The sequence below is a fragment of the Dicentrarchus labrax genome, unplaced genomic scaffold (assembly GCF_905237075.1).
Source record: "Dicentrarchus labrax unplaced genomic scaffold, dlabrax2021, whole genome shotgun sequence".
Taxonomy (NCBI): Eukaryota; Metazoa; Chordata; class Actinopteri; family Moronidae; genus Dicentrarchus; species Dicentrarchus labrax.
The window spans coordinates 20,937,695-20,949,820 of NW_026136708.1; the positions used below are offsets into that span (position 1 = coordinate 20,937,695).

Below are 12,126 nucleotides of genomic sequence, written 5' to 3' on the forward strand. Positions count from 1 at the left end.
ACTCCAGTCACCCGGCCAAGAAGGGAGTGAGGGAGGAGATGTCGCCCGTGAAGAGGAGATCCCCCCGGAAGAGGCCAGTCGGTCGCCCGGAAAAGGAGAACTGTGCCTCGCCACAGAAATCCCCACGTAGACCTACAGGTAGGGAGTAACCTTTAAGGTTATTGAGGACTGCAGATGACTCTTATATCTCTCTTTTCTCTCACATGTTTACAATCTTTGTTTCTTTCCCCCTAAACTCTGCAGCTGTATCACCCTGTAAGTCTCCCTTCAAACCATCCATGGTTACGAGCTCCTTCTATGGCAAGAAGAAGTCCATCTATCTCACACCACTAGAGAGGAAGGCGATCAAGGAGTCTCTGCCGTCTCCTCCGTCTCCCCCTCCTCTTCCTTCCCCTCCTTCCCAGGAGAAGAAGAAGACAAAGAAGAACGTTAAAGGAGTCAGAAAGCCAAAGAAGGCGGCTGCGGGGAAGATGACCATCCACAGCTATACGACCGCTTCAAGGACGATAAAACTGCCTAAACTGAACAGCAGGTTTGTCTCCATCGTAGTCACATCAGGCATTATTGTTGTTTTAGTTAGAATTTATCTTTTAACCATCATTTAATTCAGCAGTAACGCTGCCAAACCGCTGCCTACTGTGACGGCTGCTCCCGCCGGAAGCACCAAGCCGACAGAGTCCAAGAAAGCGATCACCATCACTTTCAGCAGCCTGAAGCCCAAACCCAAGATCTTTGTAGGAGCCGCTTTCTTCGGGACGGGGAAGAAACCGACGTCCATGTACAAGAAATCTGCACCAAAATCCTCAACCAGGCCGGCTTCAGTCCCGGTGAAGAACAAAGCCGTCCTGCCACAGACAAAGAGTGAGAAGTCAAAGCCGCCTGCTCCCACGATGAGCCAACAGCAGAAACCTCCTGCACAGGTGAGAGGAGACATTGTGTTGCTTTATACTCTGCAGTGTTTGTGTCCAACATAGTTAACGGTTTTTTTATGTCAGTTTGTGGGTCGCTCCCAAATTCTACCCAGCTCACCTTTTGATGATTTTAAAGGTTTCAAAAGACTTCACAGAAAAGGAAAGAGTCTTCAGGCGCTCTCGAGCAGAGCAAAGAGAGAGGTTACTCTGTATAAACTTCTTTATTTATCATCTTCCAGAGCACCTTAAGGTTCCCATGGACCTGCTACATATGTACACTGAGTGAGCACTTGGCCTTCTGACTAATAGTTTATGTACACAGATCCTTATCAGTTTTAATTATATCAAGTTAATTAATATAAGGCCATTCTCAATACATACAACATATAATATATTATCTTATATTTAAGGCATACAAGGACAGACATTGTCTCTTTCATGTGTCACAGAGGATGGATATCTGTCTTCCTCAAGCAGCTGAAACTAACATGCTGTTAATTTGTTAGTCAAGTAGTGTTTAGTTTGATGAGCTGAGTCACACACCGGAGCTGTTACAGTGGTATTTTACTGAGTTTCCAGGTGCAGTTAGTGTCATGTTAACATGACGTTGATGTTATTTTATCCTGGTTGTTTCCTGCAGACCCTCGTCCAGCAGGTCGAGGCAGAAGAGAAGCAGCCGATCACCAAACAGAGACCAAAGTTTGATCCGTCAGACTGGATGGACGAGCAGCCTGAAACTCCACAGCAGCCATTAAGGTGCTTTACTGCTCCCGAATGTTCCCCCACTAAATGAGACAAAAGAATAACCTTAACTAACATATTCTTAAAAGTCCAAACAAGACAAAACATCATATTTAATCTGGTTTAAATGTCCTGTGTGAAGGGGGGAGAAGAATTGTTCCAGGCGGTCAATAACCATCATCTTCTTCCTGCAGCTCTCCTAAACTGCTGTCAGAGAAATACGGGATCACCAGGCAGCTGAGGATTGTGTTGACAAGAAGTCCAACCTCGAGTTCTGCATCCATAGAGTCCCTCATTACCCGGGTACAGGACACACACACACACACACACACACACACACACGGTTGTACAGGATTATTTATTGTCCTAACTTCAGTTTACTGTCGACAGTTCTGACTGAATAATAATGATGTTGACTTTACTTCTTCCAGGATGTTTCTCCGACAGACGATGTCTCTGAGCCCGTCTTTGACCTGAGTGATATAAGTCCCACCGGTGCTGCTGCCAGCCCACCCAAAGGTACACAGCCACACACTTTAACAGTTCCAGTATCCACTGAGCCCCCCACTGCTTTATCCAGCCCACCTTCTACTAAAACTTGTTCCATTAAAGCTTTAATTCAAATATTTTGTGTTTTTCTCCACAGAATCTGCAGCGGTGTATCCCATCTTTGGCTCCGCCTCCAAGAGGTGAGACGGTTTAATTCACCAACATTTACAGGGTTCCTGTGCAGTATGGAGAAACCTGCTCCACCGCAAGTGTCTGATAACTGAACCAAATCCAGACATCCATGATACAACTAGTGCGACAAAATCTTTAAACTGCAAATATAACTAGCATCACAAATACCTAAATATGGAGCTTGTCTGAACATGTTTCTGCAGTAATGTAGTTAGAAAAGTAAACAGAGTAAACATCATCAGAATGTAACAGTTGGATTTTATAATCATTTATTTACATAATTTAACTTTTTGTACAGTCAGAGGAGTCTGAAACCTTGAAATGAACGTGTAACTGAGTTCAACGTAGCACAATGACTGTTTCTGTAGGCACGAGACAGGAAGTTGTATTTCCAGCATGTGAAGTTAAAAAGCTTTGGGAGGAAAATAAGATGGAAACATTTCCTTCAACAGCAGGAAGATAGGAAGCACACGTTTTACATTCTATAAACACAAGTTCAGTACACTTCAGTATGTTATTTGCTGTCCTGTAGGTTAAGGAAAGCTCTGCAGTCCCCAGTGTCCTGCAGCACCCCCTCCGGCCAGACAACGTCACTGCAGACTGTCTCTTCAGCCAAAGAGCGAACTGTTCGCAGGAGGAAGGAGAAACAGGACGACGACCAGCTCATCATCGTACGTTAATCTTCTTATTGTGAAGGTTGAGCCTGCATGTTGGTTCTTATCAGTGAGAGCAGAAGAAGGTCACATAGTCATACACCCCCAATATATTTCATATAATGTAACTATGTGAGCTGGCAGTTGACCTGTGAAATAAATCAACCCTCCCACCAGCTGGGAGCGATAATACCTGAGGAGACGGTCTGAGGTGCTGCAGTTGGAGCCTGTTGGATATTATAAAGTTAAAGCTGGCTCATATTTGTGTCTTCCTGAGGTTTTAAAGCCAGCTGCAGCGTATACTGAAAGTAGGTTGGAAGGAGGGAGAAGTAGAAACGAGTCCTATCAGGATTCCTTTATGTGAGTTGTGTGTGTGCTGACTGTTTTCCACATCAGGACGCAGGCCAGAAGCAGTTCGGAGCGACGACCTGCAGCTCCTGTGGGATGGTGTACAGTGCCGACAACCCAGAGGACAACTTCCAACACAACCAGTTCCACCAGCGCTTCCTCGACTCCATCAAATTCGTGGTAAAACTTCCTTCCTTCAGTCTCTCTGAGCGCTCGAGTACCGAGGCATCTGTGTCTTAACGTGCACAGATAATGAAGTCATTAAAGGTGTGATTGGTTATTTAACTGCGTGTACACCTCTCAGTGGTACTTTGTTGATTTCATTGTGCAGAAAACGATTAGACAGGAGCTAATCCTGATTAAACACGGTTCCGAACACCTGGAAATGGATTAAAATGACCAAATATCCTGGAACTCTTGTATTTTAGCCCCTCGCTCAGGTAGTTCATGTAAACCTGGATGTTGTTAGGATGAGCTGTGCGCTATGATACCTCGAAGTAGGTTCACCAGACTGATAGAAATCGTTTCGGTGTCGTCGTCGATGTTACAGTTACAGGAAAACTCTAAATTATAGTTAATTCACCGGAGACCGCAGCCAACAGCAACTGTCACCATAAACACTGACCACCGACCTGTAATGAACCTGTAAGGCTTTATAATAAAACTGGAGTTAAATGTGTCAGTACTATACTAACTATAGACGATATGATTGAGACTATCACCTTATCTAACCTGATCCATTCGTTGTCTTTCCTTTAGCCTCTGAAATGCTTCAGTGACGTGTGTTTTTTATTTGAAGCAGTTTCAGTATTTTGCAGAGATCTTCTGCCAAGGCTGCTGGCAGCAGTTTGAGTCGTTGGCTCGTAAACCGCAGCGTCGTCTCTCTGTTGTGTTTCCAGGGCTGGAAGAAGGAGCGGGTGGTGGCCGAGTTCTGGGATGGAAAAATCCTCCTCGTCATGCCAGACGATCCCAAATACGCCATCAAAAAGGTGAGTTTGCACCTGTTCCTGTGTGTGTTGTAAAAGGATGTCGCCGCTTCGGACTGTGAAACTGTCGTAAGTGATGTTGGAGCCGGTGTGGTTACGTCTTCTGCTCTTTTACGAGTGTACAAATTTCCTCACGTCGTGTGTTTTCTGGTTTCAGGCTGAGGAGGTGCGGCGCGTAGCGGACAACGAGTTGGGTTTCCAGCAGGTGACTCTGAGCAGACCCACGCAGGCCAAGACCTACCTCTTCATCAACACCGAGCGCATGGTGGTGGGCTGTCTCGTCGCTGAACCCATACGTCAGGTAGGAGACTGTGGGCCCCTAAAGCAAGCAATGTCTAGTTTTTCCACCTGAAAATTCCTTTAAAATGACCAAACATCTTTCAAATAATCCGTTGCCCTGGAAATGTTTTATTGTATTTTAGCTCAAAGTGCAAAATTCTGATCAAAACAAATCAATCAGTGGCATTATTAATAAAATATCACACATTCGGGGCTTTGTGTGGATGCTGATGGGTTTGTCTGTCCCTGCAGGCCTACAGAGTCCTCGAGCAGCCGGACCGACACAAAGACATGATGAAGGACGACTTCATGGAGCGACACCGAGCCTGGTGCTGCTCCACCGTCCCAGAACAAGCTCTGTGTGGGGTCAGTCGGATCTGGGTCTTCAGTCTGGCCCGACGGCAGAGCATCGCCACGCGCATGCTGGACACTGTCAGGTACGGTGTTGAACCACGAGTAATATCAACAGAGGGTAAACTGTAATGGATGCTTTGGGTAACAGTAAGTAAAAGTAGTGTAATGGATCTTTAGAATTAGAGACTAGTTTTCCAGTCGTGGAAACACCTGGACATGAATTAAAATGACCAAATATGATGGAAATATATAAATACATACACAGCAATGTTAATTCTACGTGCAACAAACACTTTCTACTCCTACAGATTAACTTTCTGTGGAATAAATTCTACCTAATTTCAACTGTTACTTACGGGCTCTGGCCACATCAATGTTTCAGTTAGTTAAAACTTATAAACACTTTTTTACTTACATATGTTTCCTAACAGTCTTATCTGCTGTGTGGTTCTCTTTACTGGTTGTTTACCTCCATTTAAATGTAAAAATTGAACCATACAGTTTGAAAAACACTTCAAATAAATCATCAATTTCACACTGATGGCTCGTCCCAAGTTTCACCTCCACTTACAGGCAGCACACCGTCTCAAACCAGTCAACAAGTTAGTTAACCCATGTTGTTGGAGCCAGTACTCTTCCTCAATAATCAAGTTTCCTTGTTGTTTTTGTTTAGGAGCACCTTCATGTACGGCAGTCACCTCACCAAGGAAGAAATCGCCTTCTCTGACCCGACGCCCGACGGCAAACAGTTCGCCACCAAGTACTGCGACACGCCGACCTTCCTCGTTTACAACTTCATCGCGTGAAGAGCTGAACGAAAGACGTGGATTAAAGAAACCGTTTTAACTGACGCAGATTAACAGATCTTCAGGTTCTCGGATGCAAAGCAATAACTGTTGAGGTTTTAATGTTTAGTTTGTGTTGAAGAGAGAGAGAGAGAGTTCAGTAGGTGTAGAGTTTCTAAAAGTTCTCGCTCAGTATTTATACTCGGTACGGCTCTACTGCTGCAGATGTTTGTATATTGGCAGTGCTTTCTATCCAGATGTTTATATTCTGCTTTACATTTCACATGTTCTGAGTATCGTTTGCTTTGATGTTATTGGAGGATCATTTTGATACGTTGATGTAAATGTTCAGGTTTTTTTTTTTTTTTTTCAGTTTTCTGGACGATTTTGAAGGAAAATATGTTGATAGACGATGCCGTCATTGTTTAAAGGCATTCTTCTTTGTAAATACAGTTAATAAACACATTGCCATTGTTTTATGATCCTAAACCGGTTTCCTGACTCCATTAATCTGGTCTGTGATGATTAAATGGAACTCCTGATAAAGCCCAGTAGTATCTACTAACTTGAAATGTGGCAGACGCTCAGTTTGTCGTAAGAAATGTCACATGTAAAAATGTTGCTGACGCTGAGATCGCCATCAATTCTAAATTGAATTACTTCAAATCAACGGTTGTGTGTGTTTCCGTTTGAAAAGAACAAACTAGGACTAAACCTTCAAGGTCCAATAAAAACACAGGAGGCTCGAGATCATGAAATATCAAAGTTTACAGAAGTGCAGGAACACAAACATACAGAGTAAGTTGAAGAATAAAGAAAGTAAAAACAGTGACACAGTAAAAGTCGACGTACTAGAAAAAGGAGAGAAATAACAGATACAGATGTACAGTAAGAGAGTTGAATCCTCTGTGGTACAAACAGGAAGCAGTGGCAGGGATTCAGGCTGTGTTCATACAATCTCTGATATAAACCCGTAACAAACCGCAACATTTCTAACTCAGCAGCATCAGTCGATCACGATCACCTCAGCGGGCGTTTTATCCAGCGGGGCGTTGCTCTCCAACGCTTGGACGATCTGCCCGGCCGAGGGTCTCTTCTTGGGGTCTTCCTCCGTGCAGAGGTAGAAGAGCTCCACCATCCTCCGGTAGGCGGCGCCCAGAGCCTCGGCATCCAGCGCCGGCCTCGTCCCCAGCTTCTCGTAGTACGCGTCCTCGTCGAAACTGTCCTCCATCGAGTCTGAAACACAAACGATAGGTTGTCTGAGTGTAGATCAGTGACATCAGAGTTTACATCCATCGCCCCCTGGTGGCTGACTGGAACGTCTCCAGTGGACATTGAAACCGCGACAGAACTCTGAGCTGCAGCGTAAATACAATTCAACCCTTCCTGAGGCTGCAGAGCGTCTCACCTTCATCATCCTCCTCCTCCCCGTCACCCTCCAGCATCTCCAGATGAGGCATCGCCAGCGTCATCATCTCCCACAGAGTCAGCCCGAAGGCGAAGATGTCTGCCTTGTCGGTGATCTCCCCTCCCTCGTCCAGAGCTTCCTTCGGTTTCCACGGCTCGGTGCCGATGTACTCCGCCTTCGGGTCCGACACTGAGGGCGAAGGGCGGGAAGAGAGAGCAGATTTAATGAGAATCAAACTGGATGACAATTTATAAAATTAGGTTATATTTTAACAACAAACAAACGTTTATTTTTTTAACAATTCCAAGAAAAGCAGAAGTTTGTAATTTAGTTGCATTGAAGCTAATTTAAGAGATCCCTGCTGGTTCATGGTGAATGAGAAGAGTCCCTGTTTCTGCCCGGGCACGCAAACAAAGTGAATCAGCTGCTGTAAACAGACGCTGCCACACAAAGTGTCTTCGGCCAGTTCTTTAATCCATGATTCAACACACACACACACAGACACACACACACACACACACACACGGTACATGTTTAAGGGTTTGCTGATACAATGTATAATAAAAAAGGGACGACTGTGATTGATTGATATGATGGCCTGAAACAACATCAATAATGTTGATAAGATCAATTTCATTAGTAATTAAAGCAGAGGTGATGTAATTATTAATCTTAGATTTTTTTTAAAAAAGGTGTAAATTCAGCTCAATAAAGTCACCAAAATCCTTTTTTTATCCTAAATATCTGAGTTTTTAATGTTTGTAATAAGCACAATCTGATTATTTATTATTTTACCATTACAGTCTTTCAGTTAGATTTTTAAAAAGAAACCAATTAGCAGATTTTTATTAATTTTTTTGCTCCATACAAGAAAATGTAATTAAATATCAGAATATTTGGTTTGTTTCTAGACGGCCAGTTTTTACAGTGTTTACCCGACTATTTCATGTCAGAATGGCTGCTGTGAAAAAGGTCTATTGACTACAGTTTCCCCTTTAACCGAAGCATTAATTTGACCACAGCACAGGATAAAATACAATTATAATTTTCCAGGACAACATAGATTATTTCCAGGATATTTGGTCATTTGAATGAATTTCCAGGTGTTTCCAGGACTAGTGGGAAAAAATATTCAACGTTAAAAAAAGACTAAAACCAGCTGCAGGGGTCCTGGACCTGAACGCCTGTTTCCAGACTGTACTCTACAATCTGAAATACGTGTTTACGGTGCGTTGTTTAGTAAGATGTCTTCACCTCTCATGTTCTCGTCGAGCTGCAGAGACACACCGACGTCGCAGATCTTGACGGTCTCGAAGTCGCCCTTGATGACGACGTTGCAGGACTTCATGTCGCCGTGCAGCAGCTTCTTCTCGTTGTGCAGATACTGAAGAGAGACACAAAGCATTCCTGTTACTCTCCGCTTAACAACGTCCTCCTGTGTTTACTCTGTTCTGCTAAACAACCCTCGCTTCTACAATCGAATTAAAAGATGGCGGCCGTTGAGAGGAGACGGACTGGGGAAGGAATCAAACACTGATGTTGTGGCTGGCTCATGGATATTTTATTAAAATCATATTTTAAATAAATTCAAAGTCTGTCTCTATACTGGAGGATTAGGACTGTTACATATTACCAAAATCTCACATCCAGATAAAAATATATATATATCACAATATAACACATTATCTATAAATAGATTGAATAAATCGTTTATATTAAATGACCACATGGAAATATTATTACTTTTTTAATCATATACTCTCATATTTAATCATTTTTCTCTTTTTTTTGTGCCAATTTTCAATTAAGCATGTAAAAAAATCTATAAAATATGAATATAAAGGAGAATATGGCAGAACAGTAGGTCTATATCTCAGCAATTTGTACATTTCTGTGAAAAAAACTGAATTAAATAGTTATTATTATTTTAAATGTAAAAACTCTAAAAAAGAAGCTTATTAAGTCTGTATGATTGTTAAAACTCATCTGTGGTGAATCTCTATAAAACATGTGGTCAGTGATAGGAGAGGGGTCGGGAACCGGTGATTTGGGCTGTGACACCGGGTAAGAAGAGGATCCGTGATTTACCTGAAGGCCTCGAGCAACGTGCAGCGCCACTTTCTCTACGTTGGCGGCGGGAAAAGCCTTCAGGCCGTCCTCTCTCCTCTTCTCGATCAGGTCGTTGAGGGACTGCTCTCCTCCGTACTCCATGGCCAGACACTTGGATCCATCTTTGGCCGTGGTGAAGGCGCGGAAGCCTCGACAGATTACAAACAAAACTGATTATTACAAAATAAAAGACCACGTAAAAGAGATATTAATTCATTCCTGATTGGTGTGCTTGGTGGGAAATGACAATCTGACTAACAAGTTGTGTCGTTGTTGTTGTTGGAGTAAAAGTAAGAAGGCCTTTATCAATGTTATCATCAGCTGTGGTCTGTATTTGAAGTGTAAAATCTCTCTTAAAAGCATTTCTGTGGTTTACATTGATGCTAAGAAACACAAAATTGAACCATAAGAAACATAAAAACCATATTTTCTGTTTACACTGGTCGCTGTAAAGTCCTACGTGACTGTGAATGCACCGCGAGAACCCGCTGTCCCATCTTACCGACGATGTTCGGATGATGGATTCCCTTCAGGAGCTTCGCCTCCTCGTTCAGGCGCCGCTGGTAAACCGGCAGCTGCTTGGTTGCACACTTACTGTTGATCTTCTTCACCGCCCAGGGAGACGCGTTGAGCTTCCCCATCCTAGGATTCATTCAAACAACACGCACATAAACACACATCAGGTCACACAGACATGAAAACTACTGAACACTGATATAATGTAGTATTAAAATCACATACCTCATTCATTATAACTTAAAACTATAATCTGTAACATCATCCTCATTAAACAGTGTATAACCTCTGGCTCTATGTTCTATATGTAGTTGAGTTCTTACTTTATCCCAAATGTTTCCAACAATGTTCAAACTCAGAGAAATCTGTCATTTTATTCAGGTAACGCTGCGTTTCACCGGTCGCCTGTCGATGGCGCCATATCCCCTTTGTGCCTGCGTCAGTGTTGTGGTTGTCTGCCAGAAGCTGTCACACATTGACTGTTGATCCAGTCTGAAGCCACATTGTTACCATCCACTGTTTAGATCTTGGTGCTTTTTAACTCTAGATTTACTCTGTGGATCATTGGGCTCCCGGTAGAAACCTCCTGAACCATGAACACTGAAGGAATCCTAACCGGGAGAAGCTGACTGCAATGACGCCAATGGTGGTGAAGACAACAACTCCCATGATCCCACGCTGCTTCACCACCTCATCAAACTGCATCTTTTGTTATTGTTTTGATGTGAGAGACAGAAATTACACATTTAATGATCTTGAACACGTTCAGGGTCCAGTACCTTAAGCAACTCTTTCTTTAATACATGTCAGGAGCTGTCCTCTCCTTTCCATCGTACTCATGGTGAACACTTTCTAAAAGCAGAGGCTTTTTAGTGAACTAGATATTATATTCTCTACAAACCTGTTCATGAGGTAAACGTTGACGCCGGTCCCACAGCCCAGCTTCTTCATGAAAGGCGAAGCCGGGATGGTCACTGGGGTCCCTCCGTTGCTCCCAAAGCTCCTAACTCGGACGGTTTTAGGGGTCTTGAATGCCCCCTCATCGGTGCATGTGGTAGGGGAGGCCATTCTGTGCAGGGGAAACACACAACAGCAGAGTTAATGTGGGAAAGCACACAACATTACACCCATACTGAGCTGCACTTCATTCACTGAGCAACTCTATGGACCTGCACTGTAACATGACCTTCAAACAGCCCATATTTAATACAAATGAGTGATGTTTGATGTGTGTGATACAAGCCGAATTTGAATATGTAGCACCTCATGATCCACTAAGTATGTATGAAGGTATTTTTGTCTAAAATTACGTTAAATAACAATAAAAGGCCAATTTCTGAATGGAGGCTGGCGCGATGGCCTCGGTGGAGCAACCTAAACTGACTCAAAATGTTGCGTTAAAACAGAAAATGTGTGTCAATGTTTGGCAACTGCAAAATGAGTGGCAGTTTAAATCAAAAGAAAAAAAAACCAGCATAAACTCTTATATAAGTTAAGTTTAGTATTAAGCTGTTTATTAATCATATAACAGTATTTACAGTAGCAACCAAACCCAACGTTAAAAAAGCTCAAATTAACGTCGACCGCAGTGAGCTCGTGGTTTGACCGGTTACTGGTGTTACCATGGCGACAGTACGGTTTAATTTGCACTCTGGAGTTGATTTTATTGATTTTATTGAGTTTTGAGTCAGAAAACTGAATAATTAACGTCGATAAAGTCGATAAATGAAACTTTACCTCGGTTTTCTTCCGCCGCGGTTAAAACGCGCCGAACATTCAAAAAACACTTCCCGAGTCCTCAGCAGGCTGTACGGAGGCCGCGGAGGGACATACTGAACCAATGTCGATTCAACATCATAACGTATGAAACACACGCCAGTTTTCTTTGATTTAACGCTCTTTAGGGAGTGTAAGTGATTTATTATGAATACAAAAAAAGTGTCTCAAACATCCACTATACCTGAGGGGGCTGCAGCAGCACAACAGTTATTTATTATTAAAACTATTCCCAGAGTTAGGAAAGTCATGAAATAAGTTGGAGAAGCTGATTCATGTTTTTATTCTTTGATCTTAATTTTCTCTAAAAGTTGAGCTACATTTCACAGCCCCCCCTTAAATCTACCGTTGTTTATGAAACACATCTTATAAATAAACATCTTATTTATGGCAAAAATGGGTTCATGGCTTTTTTTAAAATCAGCTTTATCCACTCAAAAGTAATACAATAAGTATAAAATGTTGTTAATAACTATTAAATCCAACCTCAACTCCAAGACTGACTTCTGTAAATGATTTATTCTCACTGTTTAAATACAGTTATTTTAAAACATATATCACTCATACACAAATCTACAC

The 12,126-nt window shown here is 42.6% G+C and overlaps 2 protein-coding genes across 4 annotated transcripts in view; one reads left to right on the top strand and one right to left on the bottom strand.

Annotated features, from left to right (window-relative positions):
* esco2 (establishment of sister chromatid cohesion N-acetyltransferase 2) overlaps positions 1–6,227 on the top strand; it is a 7,849-nt gene extending 1,622 nt beyond the window's left edge. For 2 of the 3 annotated variants that reach the window (XM_051409766.1, XM_051409767.1), the window contains exons 3-15: positions 8–138; positions 244–532; positions 611–920; positions 1,552–1,667; positions 1,847–1,955; positions 2,084–2,171; positions 2,299–2,341; positions 2,866–3,004; positions 3,383–3,514; positions 4,234–4,323; positions 4,478–4,621; positions 4,852–5,036; positions 5,627–6,227. In XM_051409766.1, the coding sequence (XP_051265726.1) occupies positions 8–138; positions 244–532; positions 611–920; positions 1,552–1,667; positions 1,847–1,955; positions 2,084–2,171; positions 2,299–2,341; positions 2,866–3,004; positions 3,383–3,514; positions 4,234–4,323; positions 4,478–4,621; positions 4,852–5,036; positions 5,627–5,759 (1,909 nt within the window). In that variant the 3' untranslated portion in view covers positions 5,760–6,227. The remainder of the gene's footprint in view (positions 1–7; positions 139–243; positions 533–610; positions 921–1,551; positions 1,668–1,846; positions 1,956–2,083; positions 2,172–2,298; positions 2,342–2,865; positions 3,005–3,382; positions 3,515–4,233; positions 4,324–4,477; positions 4,622–4,851; positions 5,037–5,626) is intronic. The other variant, XM_051409768.1, reaches the window with a different exon arrangement.
* Positions 6,228–6,488: 261 nt separating this feature from the next.
* On the bottom strand, positions 6,489–11,582 carry pbk (PDZ binding kinase). Its single transcript, XM_051409778.1, has 7 exons — positions 11,509–11,582; positions 10,673–10,840; positions 9,758–9,897; positions 9,235–9,404; positions 8,401–8,530; positions 7,147–7,335; positions 6,489–6,974 (listed from the first exon to the last, which is right to left on the bottom strand). Exons 2-7 carry the CDS (start codon positions 10,837–10,839, stop codon positions 6,745–6,747), a joined length of 1,026 nt encoding a protein of 341 aa, XP_051265738.1. The 5' UTR covers position 10,840; positions 11,509–11,582; the 3' UTR covers positions 6,489–6,744.
* Positions 11,583–12,126: the final 544 nt, after the last annotated feature.

Bases quoted from the DNA above. Each gene is read 5' to 3' on its own strand.
- pbk (XM_051409778.1), bottom strand. From the start codon at position 10,839: ATGGCCTCCCCTACCACATGCACCGATGAGGGGGCATTCAAGACCCCT. The intron at 9,898-10,672 runs GTTTGTAGAGAA...AATGAATCCTAG, and splicing joins AACGTTTACCTCATGAACAG to GATGGGGAAGCTCAACGCGT. The intron at 6,975-7,146 runs GTGAGACGCTCT...TTTGTGTTTCAG, and splicing joins GGAGGAGGAGGATGATGAAG to ACTCGATGGAGGACAGTTTC.